This window comes from Zonotrichia albicollis, chromosome 6 (genome assembly GCF_047830755.1).
Source record: "Zonotrichia albicollis isolate bZonAlb1 chromosome 6, bZonAlb1.hap1, whole genome shotgun sequence".
NCBI classification, from domain to species: Eukaryota; Metazoa; Chordata; class Aves; order Passeriformes; family Passerellidae; genus Zonotrichia; species Zonotrichia albicollis.
Window position 1 is genome coordinate 5,400,184 of NC_133824.1, and position 12,864 is coordinate 5,413,047.

Genomic DNA, 12,864 nt, shown 5'->3' on the forward strand with positions numbered 1-12,864 from the left:
TCCAAAGACCCCTGTGACCACTATCACACAGCATCACTTCCCAGGGGTATCCCCTGAGTTTAATCCTGGATGCTTTCACTCTGAGTTCTGTCTGTCTGTCTTACACAAACACACCGTCCAGCCACTGGGGGAGTTTGCTGCCTATGCTGCGTTCTCTTCCTCGTCCTGCGTTTGCTGCCAAGGTCTGTGTCATGTTAATGGCACGTTCTTAAGCGTCCTGCCGCTCCAAACCAAACCCAGCACGAGCTGCCCAGCAGGCCTGGAGGAGCAGCAGCGAGGGCAGAGCATGACCTCCCTGCAAAAACAAACCCACCAGGTTGTTGCAGGCTCCCCTGTGGCCTCCTGGACCGAAAAAACATTCCCTGCTTTTCCAGCCGCCTATGTTTGTGAACAAGATCTCATGTTGTGCTTTCCCTGCAGGGTGTGAAAAGTGCATATTGTATGGCTCTACGCAGATATTTACCGTATGTATTTTGATGTGTTGATCAGTAGTGCTGTATTAACATTTTAATAATAAATGTGGTCTTGTAATTAAAAGGTAACTTTTGTAGTTAAAATAAGAACTATGTTAGTGGGATTTTTTTAAGAAAGGAATGAGGCACTCGCATCAGATAGCAGCTACAGGACACCTAAATCTTTCAGAGAAAAAGAATTTATTGCCCTCTTATCAGAGGAAACGAACTTCTTCCCACTTTGAAGGTGCTGTTAGGATTCAGAGGAAGAAGTTGAAGATGACCAGACAGAATCCTGTGTTTGAATGGAGTTTATGCATAATGTATGAAGTGTATGAATATGCAACAGGCTATTGTTTTTAAGAGTTAATCCTTTGTTAACGGGTGTTCTTTTTTGGGATCGTGCTGCCCAGAAAGAGGTACCCGGACATCCGTAACTCTTTGTCCTTATTGTCTCATATTGTCCTAATTCAGTTTGTCCAAATTACTATTACTCTAATTGAATTACTCTTTTTATAACTATTTTATTACTAATAAACTTTTAAAATGTTAAAAGCAAGTGATTGGAGATTTTCACAAGGGTGTTCACCTACCCGGGCAGCGCCGGCAGCAGCTCCAGCCAGAGAAACATCCAGCTTGGACGGCTTGGCATCTGCAGCCCCGTAGCGCAGCTTGCAGAGGGCGCCGAGGAAGTTCTTGTATGTGCCAAAGGAAACTGAGGAAACCACTGATACAGCGAGAGCTGAGGCGGTCACCCCTTTGTAAAAGCCCCGGACCTCGTGGGAAACAGGACAAAGGCGACTTTTAAGGGTCAGCGGCATGGGAAAGCATCTGCACAAAAGCACCGGCTGGGCATTGCTGAGTCAAAACAAATTCCCACCTTCCAGCTCACCTGCAAAGCTAAATTTCACCCTGAGGGCTCTCCCAGCTGATGCTGGCATGCAACAGGTGCCCATCGTCCCCGAAGTGACAGAGGCAGCTCTGCTGCTCTGAAACAAGGCACCTGCAGTGCTGCTGAGGGCACCCACCTTTTCTGTCCTGTACGTTTCCTGAACACAGTGCCAAAATCCTCTGTAGTGGTTCTCAGTCTGAATTCTCACCTAGGAATACAGGGACAACATTAAAATGCAGCTATCATATTAAAATAAATAAAAAAACAAATGTCGTAGCAGCAAACCAGATAATTAACCACAAAATAATGTGACCAAATGTGAAAAATCCATGTATTTTATGATTGGCTTTTCACAAATATTAAAATTAATATTATATGTGTTATGTTAGAAAGTAATGCTGTATTTATTCTATTAAGTAGTGTGTTAAATATAGTTTTATGTTATAAAAAATGTTAAAATAGAAACTATGCTATGTAGGATACTTTTTTTAAAGAAAGGACTTGCAGCAAGATAGCAGGCACAGGACACCTAAATCTTTCAGAGAAAAAGAATTTATTGTCCTCTTATCAGAAGAAACGAACTTCTTCCCGCCTTGAAGACGCTGTCAGGATTCTGAGGAAGGAGTTGACACTGACCAGACAGAATCCTGTATTTGAATGGAATTTATGCATCATGTATGAGGTGTATGAATATGCAACAGGGTATTGTTTTTAAGAGTTAATCCTCTGTTAAGGTGTCCTTTTTGCTGCCCAGAAGAAGGTACCTGGATGTCAGTAACTCTTTGTCTTTATTGTCTCATATTGTCCAAATTCAAATTGCCCAAATTATTATTAATTGTATTACTATGTTTATAACCATTTTATTACTATTAAACTTTTAAAATTTTAAAAACAAGTGATTGGCATTTAATTTCCTTTTTTTTTTTAGAGACAAACACAACCAATTACAGTGAGATATGGAGATGTAATGCAGATAAAGTACTCTCATGGAACTATTTTTCTGAAAAGGAGGGGGAAAACAAAAGGGCCTCTGCGTTTTTGTTATATAGTCAAGAAATAAAGCTCCAACAGGTACCTTCACTGTGTCCAGTGGATAACCCACGGCTGTGCTTAGACCACCTGAAACAGAGAATATGTAGGAGATGGTTAACAGCACATGTCACAGCAGAACGGCACTGGGGAATAGCAGAAAACAGCTCCAGAGCCCAGCTGTGCCTGACACCACACTTCTCCAGCTCCAGTAATGACGTTTGGGCCATGAATGACAGAGAAAAATGCAAATTTCTGTGTGACCAAAGCTCACCCAGAGGAGGAAACAGAGTATGGGAAACTTATGAACAACAAGACTGAGCAAGATGAGGCAGGGAGAGACCCTGAGAGCGCTGCCCCACGAAGGATGCAGGGAGGATACCGGGCTGTGCTTGTTTCCCCCCTCAGCTTGGGCACTACAGCATCTTTGAGCTATGCCCAAGCGTCCCCACGCACAGAGCCTGGAGCAGTTTTGGTTTTCAGGCTCGGGAGGATTTGGGGCAGGCAGGGATTAGCGCTGGGAGGGTCCATAGGCTGCCAAGCCCGCCAGGGCAGCATCACATGCGGTGACAGCGTGTCCAATCCTCCAGCAACACTCCCTGGAGCTACTCCTGCAGCCTTAAAATAGCCCCTGGATATGCATTAATCCCCTGAGACAAAGCTTAATGGCGAGCAAGAAGGGCTAAAGAGCTCCCACAGGGATTTCTCTCTGTGCAACAACAAACAGATCTCACCTCACTGCATTTCTCAGCTCTGAGCTAAGTGCTAGCAGGTAATAAAGGTGCTCACCAGCAAACTTCCTCCCAGTACAACACCTGCCAAGGCACCTGAGAGGAAATCAGGTTGGAGAACAATGGAGCTGTGTCCATGTGAGTCACTTAGACAGAGATCAAGTTCATGGAAGTGCTGGAAGAGCCCATCAGGCAGCCAGGCATTCAGAGACACATCTAGAGGCTCACCTGTTGAAAACTGCCTCTCACTGAGTTCTTCTTTAAAAAAAAAAAAAAATTAAAACCCCAGCTACTTAAAAATGTGCTATTTGTGTGGGCATGTTCACCTCTGATTACATGGCTGCTCAGAGCTCTGGAAAGCTCTCCCATGTTCTGGAGAAAAGCAGCAGCTGCTGTTGTGAGTCACCAGGAGACAATCCCAAAGTTCATTACAGAGGAAAACAACCAACAGCATCTTTCTTGCAGAAAATTGAGGTTTGTTCTTCAAAAACACCTATCAAATCTGACACCAGATAAACAGCAATGAAGGGGGGAAAGGGCCTACTAGATAGAAGAGAGACAGCAAGGGGGAATACATAGGCAATAATATGGCTTGGAGAAGCACTGGCTGAGGTCCAAGCAGAGAGTGACAGTGCACAAAGTCATCTGGGGACACCTGTGCTGTCCCAGGCTCCTGGCCAGGGCAAACAGGGACACTGGCAGCCAGGGAAGGGCAGCACGTGGGCCACTGCCAGGATGGCAGTGCTGCCCTCACAGCTGCAGTGCCCAGGCCAAGCACCCCGCCTCAGCTGGGAGGTTCTGACACATCTCATCATTTTCAGAGCTCCTGAACCTTAGAGGAGATGGGCATGGGCTGAGCAGATGCTGGGGACACAGGGGCACCATGCACAGCTAAGTCCTGGCTCACTGCACCGGATGAGGAAGGTAGGAGCTCTGGCACATGCAGATCACACACCAAGGATGATTTGGGGCAGTGTTTGACAAGAACTGACCTCCCTTCTGGAGAAATCACCCTGTTCACATGATTAGATACAGAGACAGCATCACAGTAGGTTGCCCTAAACAGTCTCTTTCAGCCCTAAAGGCTCCCCATCAACCTGGTTCCAATAAGGATCAAACATCTCCACTTGGGAGGAGACCATAAAAGCAAAATTTTCACTGCTCCCAGCAAAGATGTGAATCCCGCAAACCTCCAAATAACCCAACCTGCCATGAACTGTGCTACTTAGGAGCACAAAGCACTCCAAGCAGTTTCCAGAGCTGAGGAGCTTGGCCAAGTCTACCAAAGGCTGAGGAATGAGGGCTCTGCACACTTTCACATGATATAAATAGCCTGGCACTAAGATAGCATGACCCACACATGCCCTGTTTGCACAGCAAAATCAGAGAAGGCCAGCAATGAACCATGGGCATACAGGAGAAGCTTCCTGTGGGACTCCTGCTGAGTAACCCTGCATCAGCTGTGACAAAAATAAACAGCAAAACCAAGGGAATTACCTTTTTTGGTTTTAGTGAACCATTTTTTATGCCTACTTTATCTGAGATATTCCTGAGTATCGAGCAGAGCTTACAGCATCCCCTACACACACAGAGTGCTCAGAATGGATCACTCACAGTCCTGCACAAGTCAGGTCACTCTGAGCAAGCAACTCAAATTAGGAGAGATTCTGGTGGGGTGCAATCACAAGGGAGCAAGTGGCAGCTGTACAGAGCCCACCAGGCTGCAACAGCCCTGAGCTGATGGCAAACCTTGCTGAGACACCCAGGGAGAAGCAGGGATCATTGTCCATGCCCTGGATGGGCTGACAGTGACTTTCAAAACCCTTTGTTTTGTGCAGAGTTGGATGTAGCTGTGATATTTTCTGAAAAATCCTTTCCTTAGGATTTTTCCTCCTGAGAAGCTGAGAGGCCTCAGGAACAAAATGTAAACGATGATTATCTGCTGCTGTGGAATGCAACAGGTGGATCTGTGATTGGTCTCATAGAGTTGTTCCTAATTAATGGCCAATCACAGTCAGCTGGCTCAGACTCTCTGTCCGAGCCACAAACCTTTGTTATCAATCTTGCTTTTCTCTTCTTAGCCAGCCTTCTGATGAAATCCCTTCTTCTATTCTTTTAGTATAGTTTTAATGTAATATATATCATAAAATAATAAATCAAACCTTCTGAAACGTGGAGTCAGATCCCCATCTCTTCCCTCATCCTCAGACCCCTGTGAACACTGTCACAGTTGGGAACACCAGTGCCCTGACCCTAAGCAAGCTGAGCTTCACTCAGTCACACAACCCCAGCAGGAGCTGCTTTATCTGTAAGGAGACAGCATGTTCCTTCTAGAGGAGGATTATTTAATCTTTCTTTGGACTGCATGTAACCTCCCAGCTGTGGAAAAGCCCAGCCCTGCTGCAGGCCCTGCTGCACTACCACCACCGGGTAAACCTTGGCTTCACTTCCCCAAATCTTTACTCCTGACATAAGAGTCAAATCATCCTCACCCTTCACTCATCACCAGCCCCAGCCATCAATCCCCATCCCCTGCCATGGCCCAGGCTGCTGCTGTAGCAGGGCTAGAAAGTGTGCATGGGATCACAGGAAAATTCAAGTCAGAAGAGGCCTTAGGAGGTCTCCAGTCCAACCTCCTGCTCAATTTTACTGGCCAGGAAGGACTGCTTCCCAAAACATCCAGCTACGTTTGCTGGTTACAGAAAGTCTCCACAGTCACCAAGCATGTTTCTCTCATGTTTTTTCTACCTGGAGCCAGAGCAGATCACTGTTTCTGGGGCTGAAGATGCTGAGTTTCTTTACCTCATTTCCACAGAATCCAGAGGTGATGCACAGTATTTGTGCCGAGGCTGGAATTCAAATGGGCATGACCTCTGCTGTTTTTTAGAGGTGCTTAAGCCAGGCTTTCTCCAAGACACTCTGAAAACAGATCTAGGTCACTAGAGTGTCCTTTACTAAACAGAAACTCTTATTTTTTATGTTGCCTCAACTTGCTTGATGCTCTTTAGGTGGGTTCACAGAGTCCTTAGGAACATGAAAACTGCTTCAGCTCTGGCAAACATAAACCCCAAAACAAGCACAGCACCAAAACCACCCCAGTTCTTGCAGGATAGATGTCCAACCCCAGGAGCTATCCCATCTGAGGGGAAGGATGATGGCCTCAGCTTGTCTATGGGCAAGCTCCCACCTCTGCAGCCAGTGAGAAGTTGCAGCATCCCTCCTAGAAAAGCTCTGAGCTGGACATGGAGGACAGGATGGAAAATCTTGCTCTCTGTGAGGCTGAGGTCAGTGAAGTGCCTTACAACAATTCAAGACTTTTCTGGTCCCAGCTGGATTTCCACAGCCTGCATCCCCTCAGGCTGAGCCTGTGTCCAGGGCACACAGGGGAGATTCTTGCTGCATGGCTGGGCAGAACACGATGCTGGAGCCTGGACAGGGGGTCACAGCACAAACCCTGGCCTTGCATGGGAGCCAGGGCAGAAAACCAAGGGGAATGGCCATGTTCAAACTCTGTTTTCAGCTCATCATGCTCCCTTACAAAAGAAGCTTGTCCTTAAGTAACCTGTCTCAAACTGTGCTAGAAAAGCAAAGGAGTCCAAGAAACAAATGCAATCATCTCTGCCCCACCATGAACATGAAGTCTGAGAGGTTTGGTTAATCCTTCTGGCATGGACATCTCATTGCCAGCCCTAGGACAAGGCTTCCATCTCCACAGAAGTCAGAAGGGACACAGCAGGAGAAAGAAAAGCTATCATGGTGGGGCTGGTTAGATCCTCCTCTCCCAGGAAGGGTCTCCCAACACCCCTGGAAGGCCAACACCCCAAGCATGGGCACAACACATCTGCAGCAGGACCATAGGGACCATAGGACCCTGTTCCTAGGGAGGGCAAATGCCAAATTTCAGTGAATGTCAAAGTGAGATCTGTCATGCAGGCTTGGGCTGGATGTCTCAGCCACCTGGTAGGTTCACCTGGCCTTTCTGTCAGTGGTGACAGAAAACCAAAGGCTTTTCTTGTGGTATCTATTGGTATATATCATGTATATATTATATATTTATACCTATTTATACATACATATATAGGTATATATCTATATATATAGGTATATTATATATATATAGATGTATATATAAAATATATATATATTGGTATATGTTATCTTATATACTCCACTAAATCTAACAAGATTTCAGCGAAGAACTGGGACCAGTGGGTACATTTTGTCGTTTAAAACAAAGATGGTTTTGAGCAGTACATGCTCTAAAAATGTCTAGAATTTAATCACACTTCTCTCCTGTTACTTTTTTTATATACAGCTAACCTACTTTCTCCCAGATCAAAGCCTGCTGCCTTGTGCTGAGATCACCATCACAACTGCAAATGCATCTTAACCCAAGATAGTGCAAAGGGCATTCATCCAGACAATCTGAATGCAGTAAGAACACGGTGCTTCCTCCCCTCCTGTCTCACAAATCACATCCTCAGCCCCCCAGAGCCACCATCCCGGCAGCCTGCTGGGACCCCTGCATGCCAGACACGTGAGGGTTTCACTGTCAGGGCTATACAAGCTGGCTTGTATCTGCACAAAACCTATTAGACTCTGTCTCTTCCTATTAGTTTTACCCTGTCCCAGTGCAATCAGAGTGGAGGAGACTGCAGGCAGTGACCTCAGCTGACCAAGCTGCAGCGCTGCCTCTCCAACAGCTCTGATGACATTTCCCACTTCATAAGGAAGAACACACTTTTAACAAGCACCCCGCCATCATGACTCTCAGCTCTGCTACTGAGAGCTGCTCCTCAGCTGAACAAGAAGGAAACACAGCCATCTGTTTTGGCCAACAAGCCCCAGTTCATGCATTTACCTCCGATGGCCCCAGCAATGAAATCCATGCAGAGCGCAGCTGCTGCCAAAACCACCCCGAGAGCGCTGGGGAGGAAGGGAGGGGACGAGGATCCAGTTGTCTTCCCAGAGCCCTGCCAGTCCTTCAGAGACACTGGTTTGTGACAGGAATCACCTTCTTACAGTCTGCCCTTGCCTCTGGGGGTTGTGAGCCTTGCGGGTACTGGATGAATCTGTACGCTGTGGCAGAGCTGGGAAGCCTGGAAGTGTTCCAGGAACAGAGTGAATAAATAATCCCGTGAAGCCCTGAAAGGCTGCACCAGGGCTGCTGCTCCCTGTGCCCTTTTGCCTGGAAAGTCCCAAGGGGGGTGGCTCTCAGGGAAAGGCTTGTTGTGAGGGGACCATGCCCTGCTGTTGTTACCAACCCCAGAAGACAGCTTTGCACACTCGCTTGACAGAGGACACTGCTGGCCTGCACCACAGAGATGCTGCATTTGTGGCCATTTGCAGGAGGATTCCTCCTTCCTCTATCCCAGCCCACTCTTTCTCCTTCTGATGGACCACACGCCCTTTCCATTAATGGAAATTCCTTCTGCCTTTACCAAGCTATTTTTCTTGATTTTCCTGATGCAGGAAGCTGACCCTAACTTTTACATATATCCCCATAGATTATTACCCACTCATTATGTATACAAATTGTGAACCCCAATAATTAATCTAACCACATCCAGAGCATTTGCTTCTATTTCAGACAGCAGCAGCATAGTTCTCCCAGCCCCTGGGGCAGCTCTTCATTTCTTGCTCAGATTCCTTACCCCTTTCCAATGTCAGCTCCTTGTAGAGAGACCTGCTGATCAAAGAGAACCAGGAGTTCAAGGAAATGTCATATTGCCTGGTTTTGCACAACAGTCCTGTTACAAAAGGGTGCCTCATCTACATGTGAGAGGTTAAGCTTTGCCCAGAGAGACCCTGGAAACCAAAGTCCTGATGCAATGAAGGGCTTGCCAAGGCGTGACCTGAATTTTACCCCTCTTGTGGAGGTTTTCCCGGGTCAGAGCCAAGGTACATTGGCAGCAAAGGGAAAAGAAAATTTCACAGCTGCTGCCCCCTGGGTCAGCTTTACAGGGGAGCTGAGCACTTCAGTGCCCAGTGCCATTTCCTGCACATTTTCCAGGAACATATTTCTCACTGAAACCTGTGTTTTGGGGCTGCTGTGGCAGTGACAGAACAGCTCTGTGTGAGGGCAGAGTTTCTGGGAATTGAAAATGAAAGTATTTTTATTAACTTGCTTCCTGTGATTTCTTATGCATCCTTCCCTGAATGCTTTCTGTTCTGAAGAGAACAGATTATTCCAGTTTAACATCATGCAAGGACAGCAAAAAAACTTAAAACCACAAGTAAAACATTATCTAGAGAGGTAGCAATGTAGCTGCAAAAACACACTGGGTTATTTAGTAGCTCTTCCTTGTGTCCAGACAGGAGTTTATTAATGGTTAATAACAGTCTGTGCATGCCAAGTGCAGGGAAATCTGTTGTTTCCTCTTCTCCCATCATCCCATTCTGCTGCTGTCCTGGCAGAACAGGGATGGGACCTGCTGTGTCAGTGACACACAGGGACAAGGACACAGTCCCCTGGGGAGGGGCAGCCTGGAAGCACATGGGGGTGGGATTTTTCTACACATTGCAGTCACTGGTGTCACATCAGTGAGAAAATAGAGGCTGGCTGGCATTTCACTCTGGCTGACTAAAGCATTTAATACTAATACTAATTATTATTTTCCATGAAACATCTAAAGACCAAGTAAAATTCCTACTTTCTTTAGCTGAGCTGAACAGCTCAAAGGGAATCTTCCTCATGAAATTGTCTGAGATTGTAAAAAAAAACCCAACCAACCCAACCCCCTTCCTTTTGTGGAAGAAAATTAATCCTTTGTTTATTTTTTTACCATCCATTCACACCAATGCTTCTAGCAAAATGTCACTTGCTTTATATAGCAGGAATCTGACTCTATAACCTGACAATGTTTTTGGTCCCTTCAATGGAGCATACCAGGAAAGGTCAGGTTTTCCATCTGACTGGAGCTGCTTTACAAAGAGAGGTCATTCAGAAGATGTCCATATGACAGAAGAATATTTTGAGGCTTGAACCATTTCACCTTGACCCATGAAGGTTTCCCTGGGACAGCCAGCTCTGAGGAATGCACACACAGAGCTGCCTCAGGGACATCTGTCTCAGCCAGGGCTTAGCACAGTAACATGAGCCTCAGCAAACACCACTACAGCACCCTCTGCTCCTGGTGGGCAGTCTGGACTTAGGGGAAAAGGGGATCCACTGCCAAGCTCAGCCTGGCCACCATGTGATGGCAGCAAGGCAAGAGTCCTCTGGAAGAGGAGCCCCACACCAGGGTTCAAGTGCTCACATGAGAGCAAATACTGAGGGAGGTGTAATCCTGTGTGGAGGACACCCCATCTGAGAAATGAAGCCTGTGTAACTGCTGGCACACTCCAAACAGCACAGACCAACTCCCTGTGGAAGAGAGGGATCCTCTTCCACAGCAGCAATTCAACTTCCCCTACCAGGAAGGGAAGGAATTCAAGGCAGCAATTCAGCTTCCCATACCAGGACTCCTCCCAGAGACAGAACCCTTGAAGTCTCACTCCTCTTCTTCTGAAGGAGCTTCCTCCTCCATCCTCTCTTCCCTACACTTCAGAGATTTACCAGCCTCATTAATTTACCCGAAACCAGTGTTATAGGTCAGTGGAGACAGTCCAGAAAATCCATCCCAATGAAATCTTGAGTTATCAGGCATTTCTCCAAGATGAAATATTAATCACTCCTGTCCCACTTTGACAGTGTCCAAGCACTGCAGATCCAAAGATCACTGCTAGTCTAGCTTGCAAATAAACACCACGGTCCACATCTATGCAGGGAGGAGAGAAAGTGCTGGTCCTAACCTAGGTAGTCATCCCAAAGCAGGGCCTAGCAAATCACACAACAAACATGTTTTGAGCCTCCACAAGGGATAGCACTCCATGAGAAATAAGCCATTACTTCTTTCCTCCAGTAGCAAACTGTTCAAGAGAGATTTGTTCAAAATGGGCCAATTTCACAGGGGGGTTTGAGAAAGCAGAGCATGGAAGGTGCTGTCAGATAAAACCACAGCTCTGATGACATGAAGCAATCTGCTTCATGAAAATCATGAAATCATGAAACTGAGACTGCTAGGTTTGAGGATCTTTCCAAGTCATAACAGACTTGTGGGACCTCCCGGACGCATCTGTAAAGATAGTCAGAGCCCTTGATAAAACGGGAGGAAGGCCCTAATTTTGCCCAGTGAGTGATGGATGAAACACTCCATTTGCTTCACAGGAGGAGGCAGCTGTGTGCCCACACAGGCAGAGAGAACTGCTCTACTGCAAAGTAGCAGAGGGTCTAGAGGACTGGTACAAGTCATGGAGCAAAAGGAAAGGTGGGAAGAGAGCCTTCAGGCAGGCAGGCAGTGTTAAATAGTGTAGGGGGATAGAATATAAGAAAATAAAGATAGTGTAGAAAGTAATCTTACCCCTAAGGAGTTGCAGCTGGGCCAATTAGCAAAGATTAGGAACAGGCCTGAATTTAACAGGCCACAGCTGTAACCAATGAGAAAAAGATGCTATAAAAGAGTTGGGTGGCTGGTTGAAAAGGGAATGGGAGTCTGTTGGCTGCTTTGTAAAGAAGAAAGAGTCAGTGCTTTGAGGAGATGCCCATGAGAGGCACCAAGAAGGTATGAAACTTTGGTGATAAGGAAACAACAGTATGGAACCCCTGCAATAAGATGACAACAAAATGGCATCATACAGGTGAGACAAAATAGCAGAGGCCTCCTTTTCCAGTCTTCTTCCACAGCTCACTCACAGGATTTTGCCAACTCCATCTGTCTTTCAAAGCCTGTCCCCTTTCTGCTCTGCTGCCAGCTCATCCAGCCAGGCTTGCTGAGAAAATGCTCCTTCCTCACTTCCTGCCACAACATGTTACATTTTCCATCCCACCTGCACTGTGCAATGCTGCACTCACATGCACACCATTAACTCCTCTCCAATTTCTTTTGGAAAAGTCCTTGGCTGGAGGGACTGTTCAAACAGCATCGCCCCGCTCTGCCCCCGGGCTGTTTGCACATTGCAGAACAGGAAAGGGTGACAGCAGTGACACCAGCAGTGCTGAGCTGGCAGGGCCCGGCCCTTGGCTCCAGTGCTGGGGGTGGGATGGGGGGTGGAACCTCCTGGCTCCAGCTGTGTTGTGGATTTTCAAATCAAAGCAGCTCATTGTCCTTTATCTCAGGTACTAAAGGAAAACCAATAATTCCAAGGACTTGAGAACTCACAGCAGGAATCTCACAGCAAAACAAACAGAGGCAGTAAGGAAAGCACTCTGAGCATTGGCAAGTGCATCGGGTATAAGTGATACGTGATTTCACCTCTGGAAAGCTGAAATAAGGATGTAATGTTTCTACACACACTCCCAAAGGCAGGGAAAATAGTACATTCCCAAGAAGCTGAAGATAATCACAGTAATTAAGGAAGTCACAGATTTTCTGGCTTTGGGCAAGTCATTCCTTCTCCCTACACCTAATCTTCTCACCAGCACAACTGGTGTGTCCACTGCCATGAAGACACTGCAAGGATCCAGACACTTCTCGGAGAGCCACAAGTCTCTGTTCAGGAGGAAATAATGGGAAAAAGTGGAAGTAACAATATTAGCACCCATCCTACACAAACACTCCTGTGAAATTACATGTATATTGGGAATTTAAAGTGTTACATAGATCTTTCCCCAAAATCATAGAATCAGATTTAGATTGCAAGGGACTTTAAAGTTCACCTGGTTCCAACCCTCATGCTGTGGGCAAGGACACCTTACTCTAGACCAGGTTGATCAGGGCTC

The 12,864-nt window shown here is 46.5% G+C and overlaps 1 protein-coding gene across 2 annotated transcripts in view; it reads right to left on the minus strand.

Annotated features, from left to right (window-relative positions):
- The window catches only part of SLC25A47 (solute carrier family 25 member 47), a 24,926-nt gene extending 16,689 nt beyond the window's left edge, over positions 1-8,237 (minus strand). Inside the window, exons 1-4 of one of the 2 annotated variants that reach the window (XM_005483216.4) lie at positions 7,966-8,227; positions 2,420-2,463; positions 1,481-1,552; positions 1,046-1,228 (exon numbers count right to left, since the gene is read on the minus strand). In XM_005483216.4, coding sequence (XP_005483273.1) covers positions 1,046-1,228; positions 1,481-1,552; positions 2,420-2,463; positions 7,966-7,993 — 327 coding nt within the window. In that variant the 5' untranslated portion in view covers positions 7,994-8,227. Of the gene's footprint in view, positions 1-1,045; positions 1,229-1,480; positions 1,553-2,419; positions 2,464-7,965 lie in introns of both variants that reach the window. The other variant, XM_074542351.1, reaches the window with a different exon arrangement.
- Between the last annotated feature and the right edge of the window lie 4,627 nt (positions 8,238-12,864).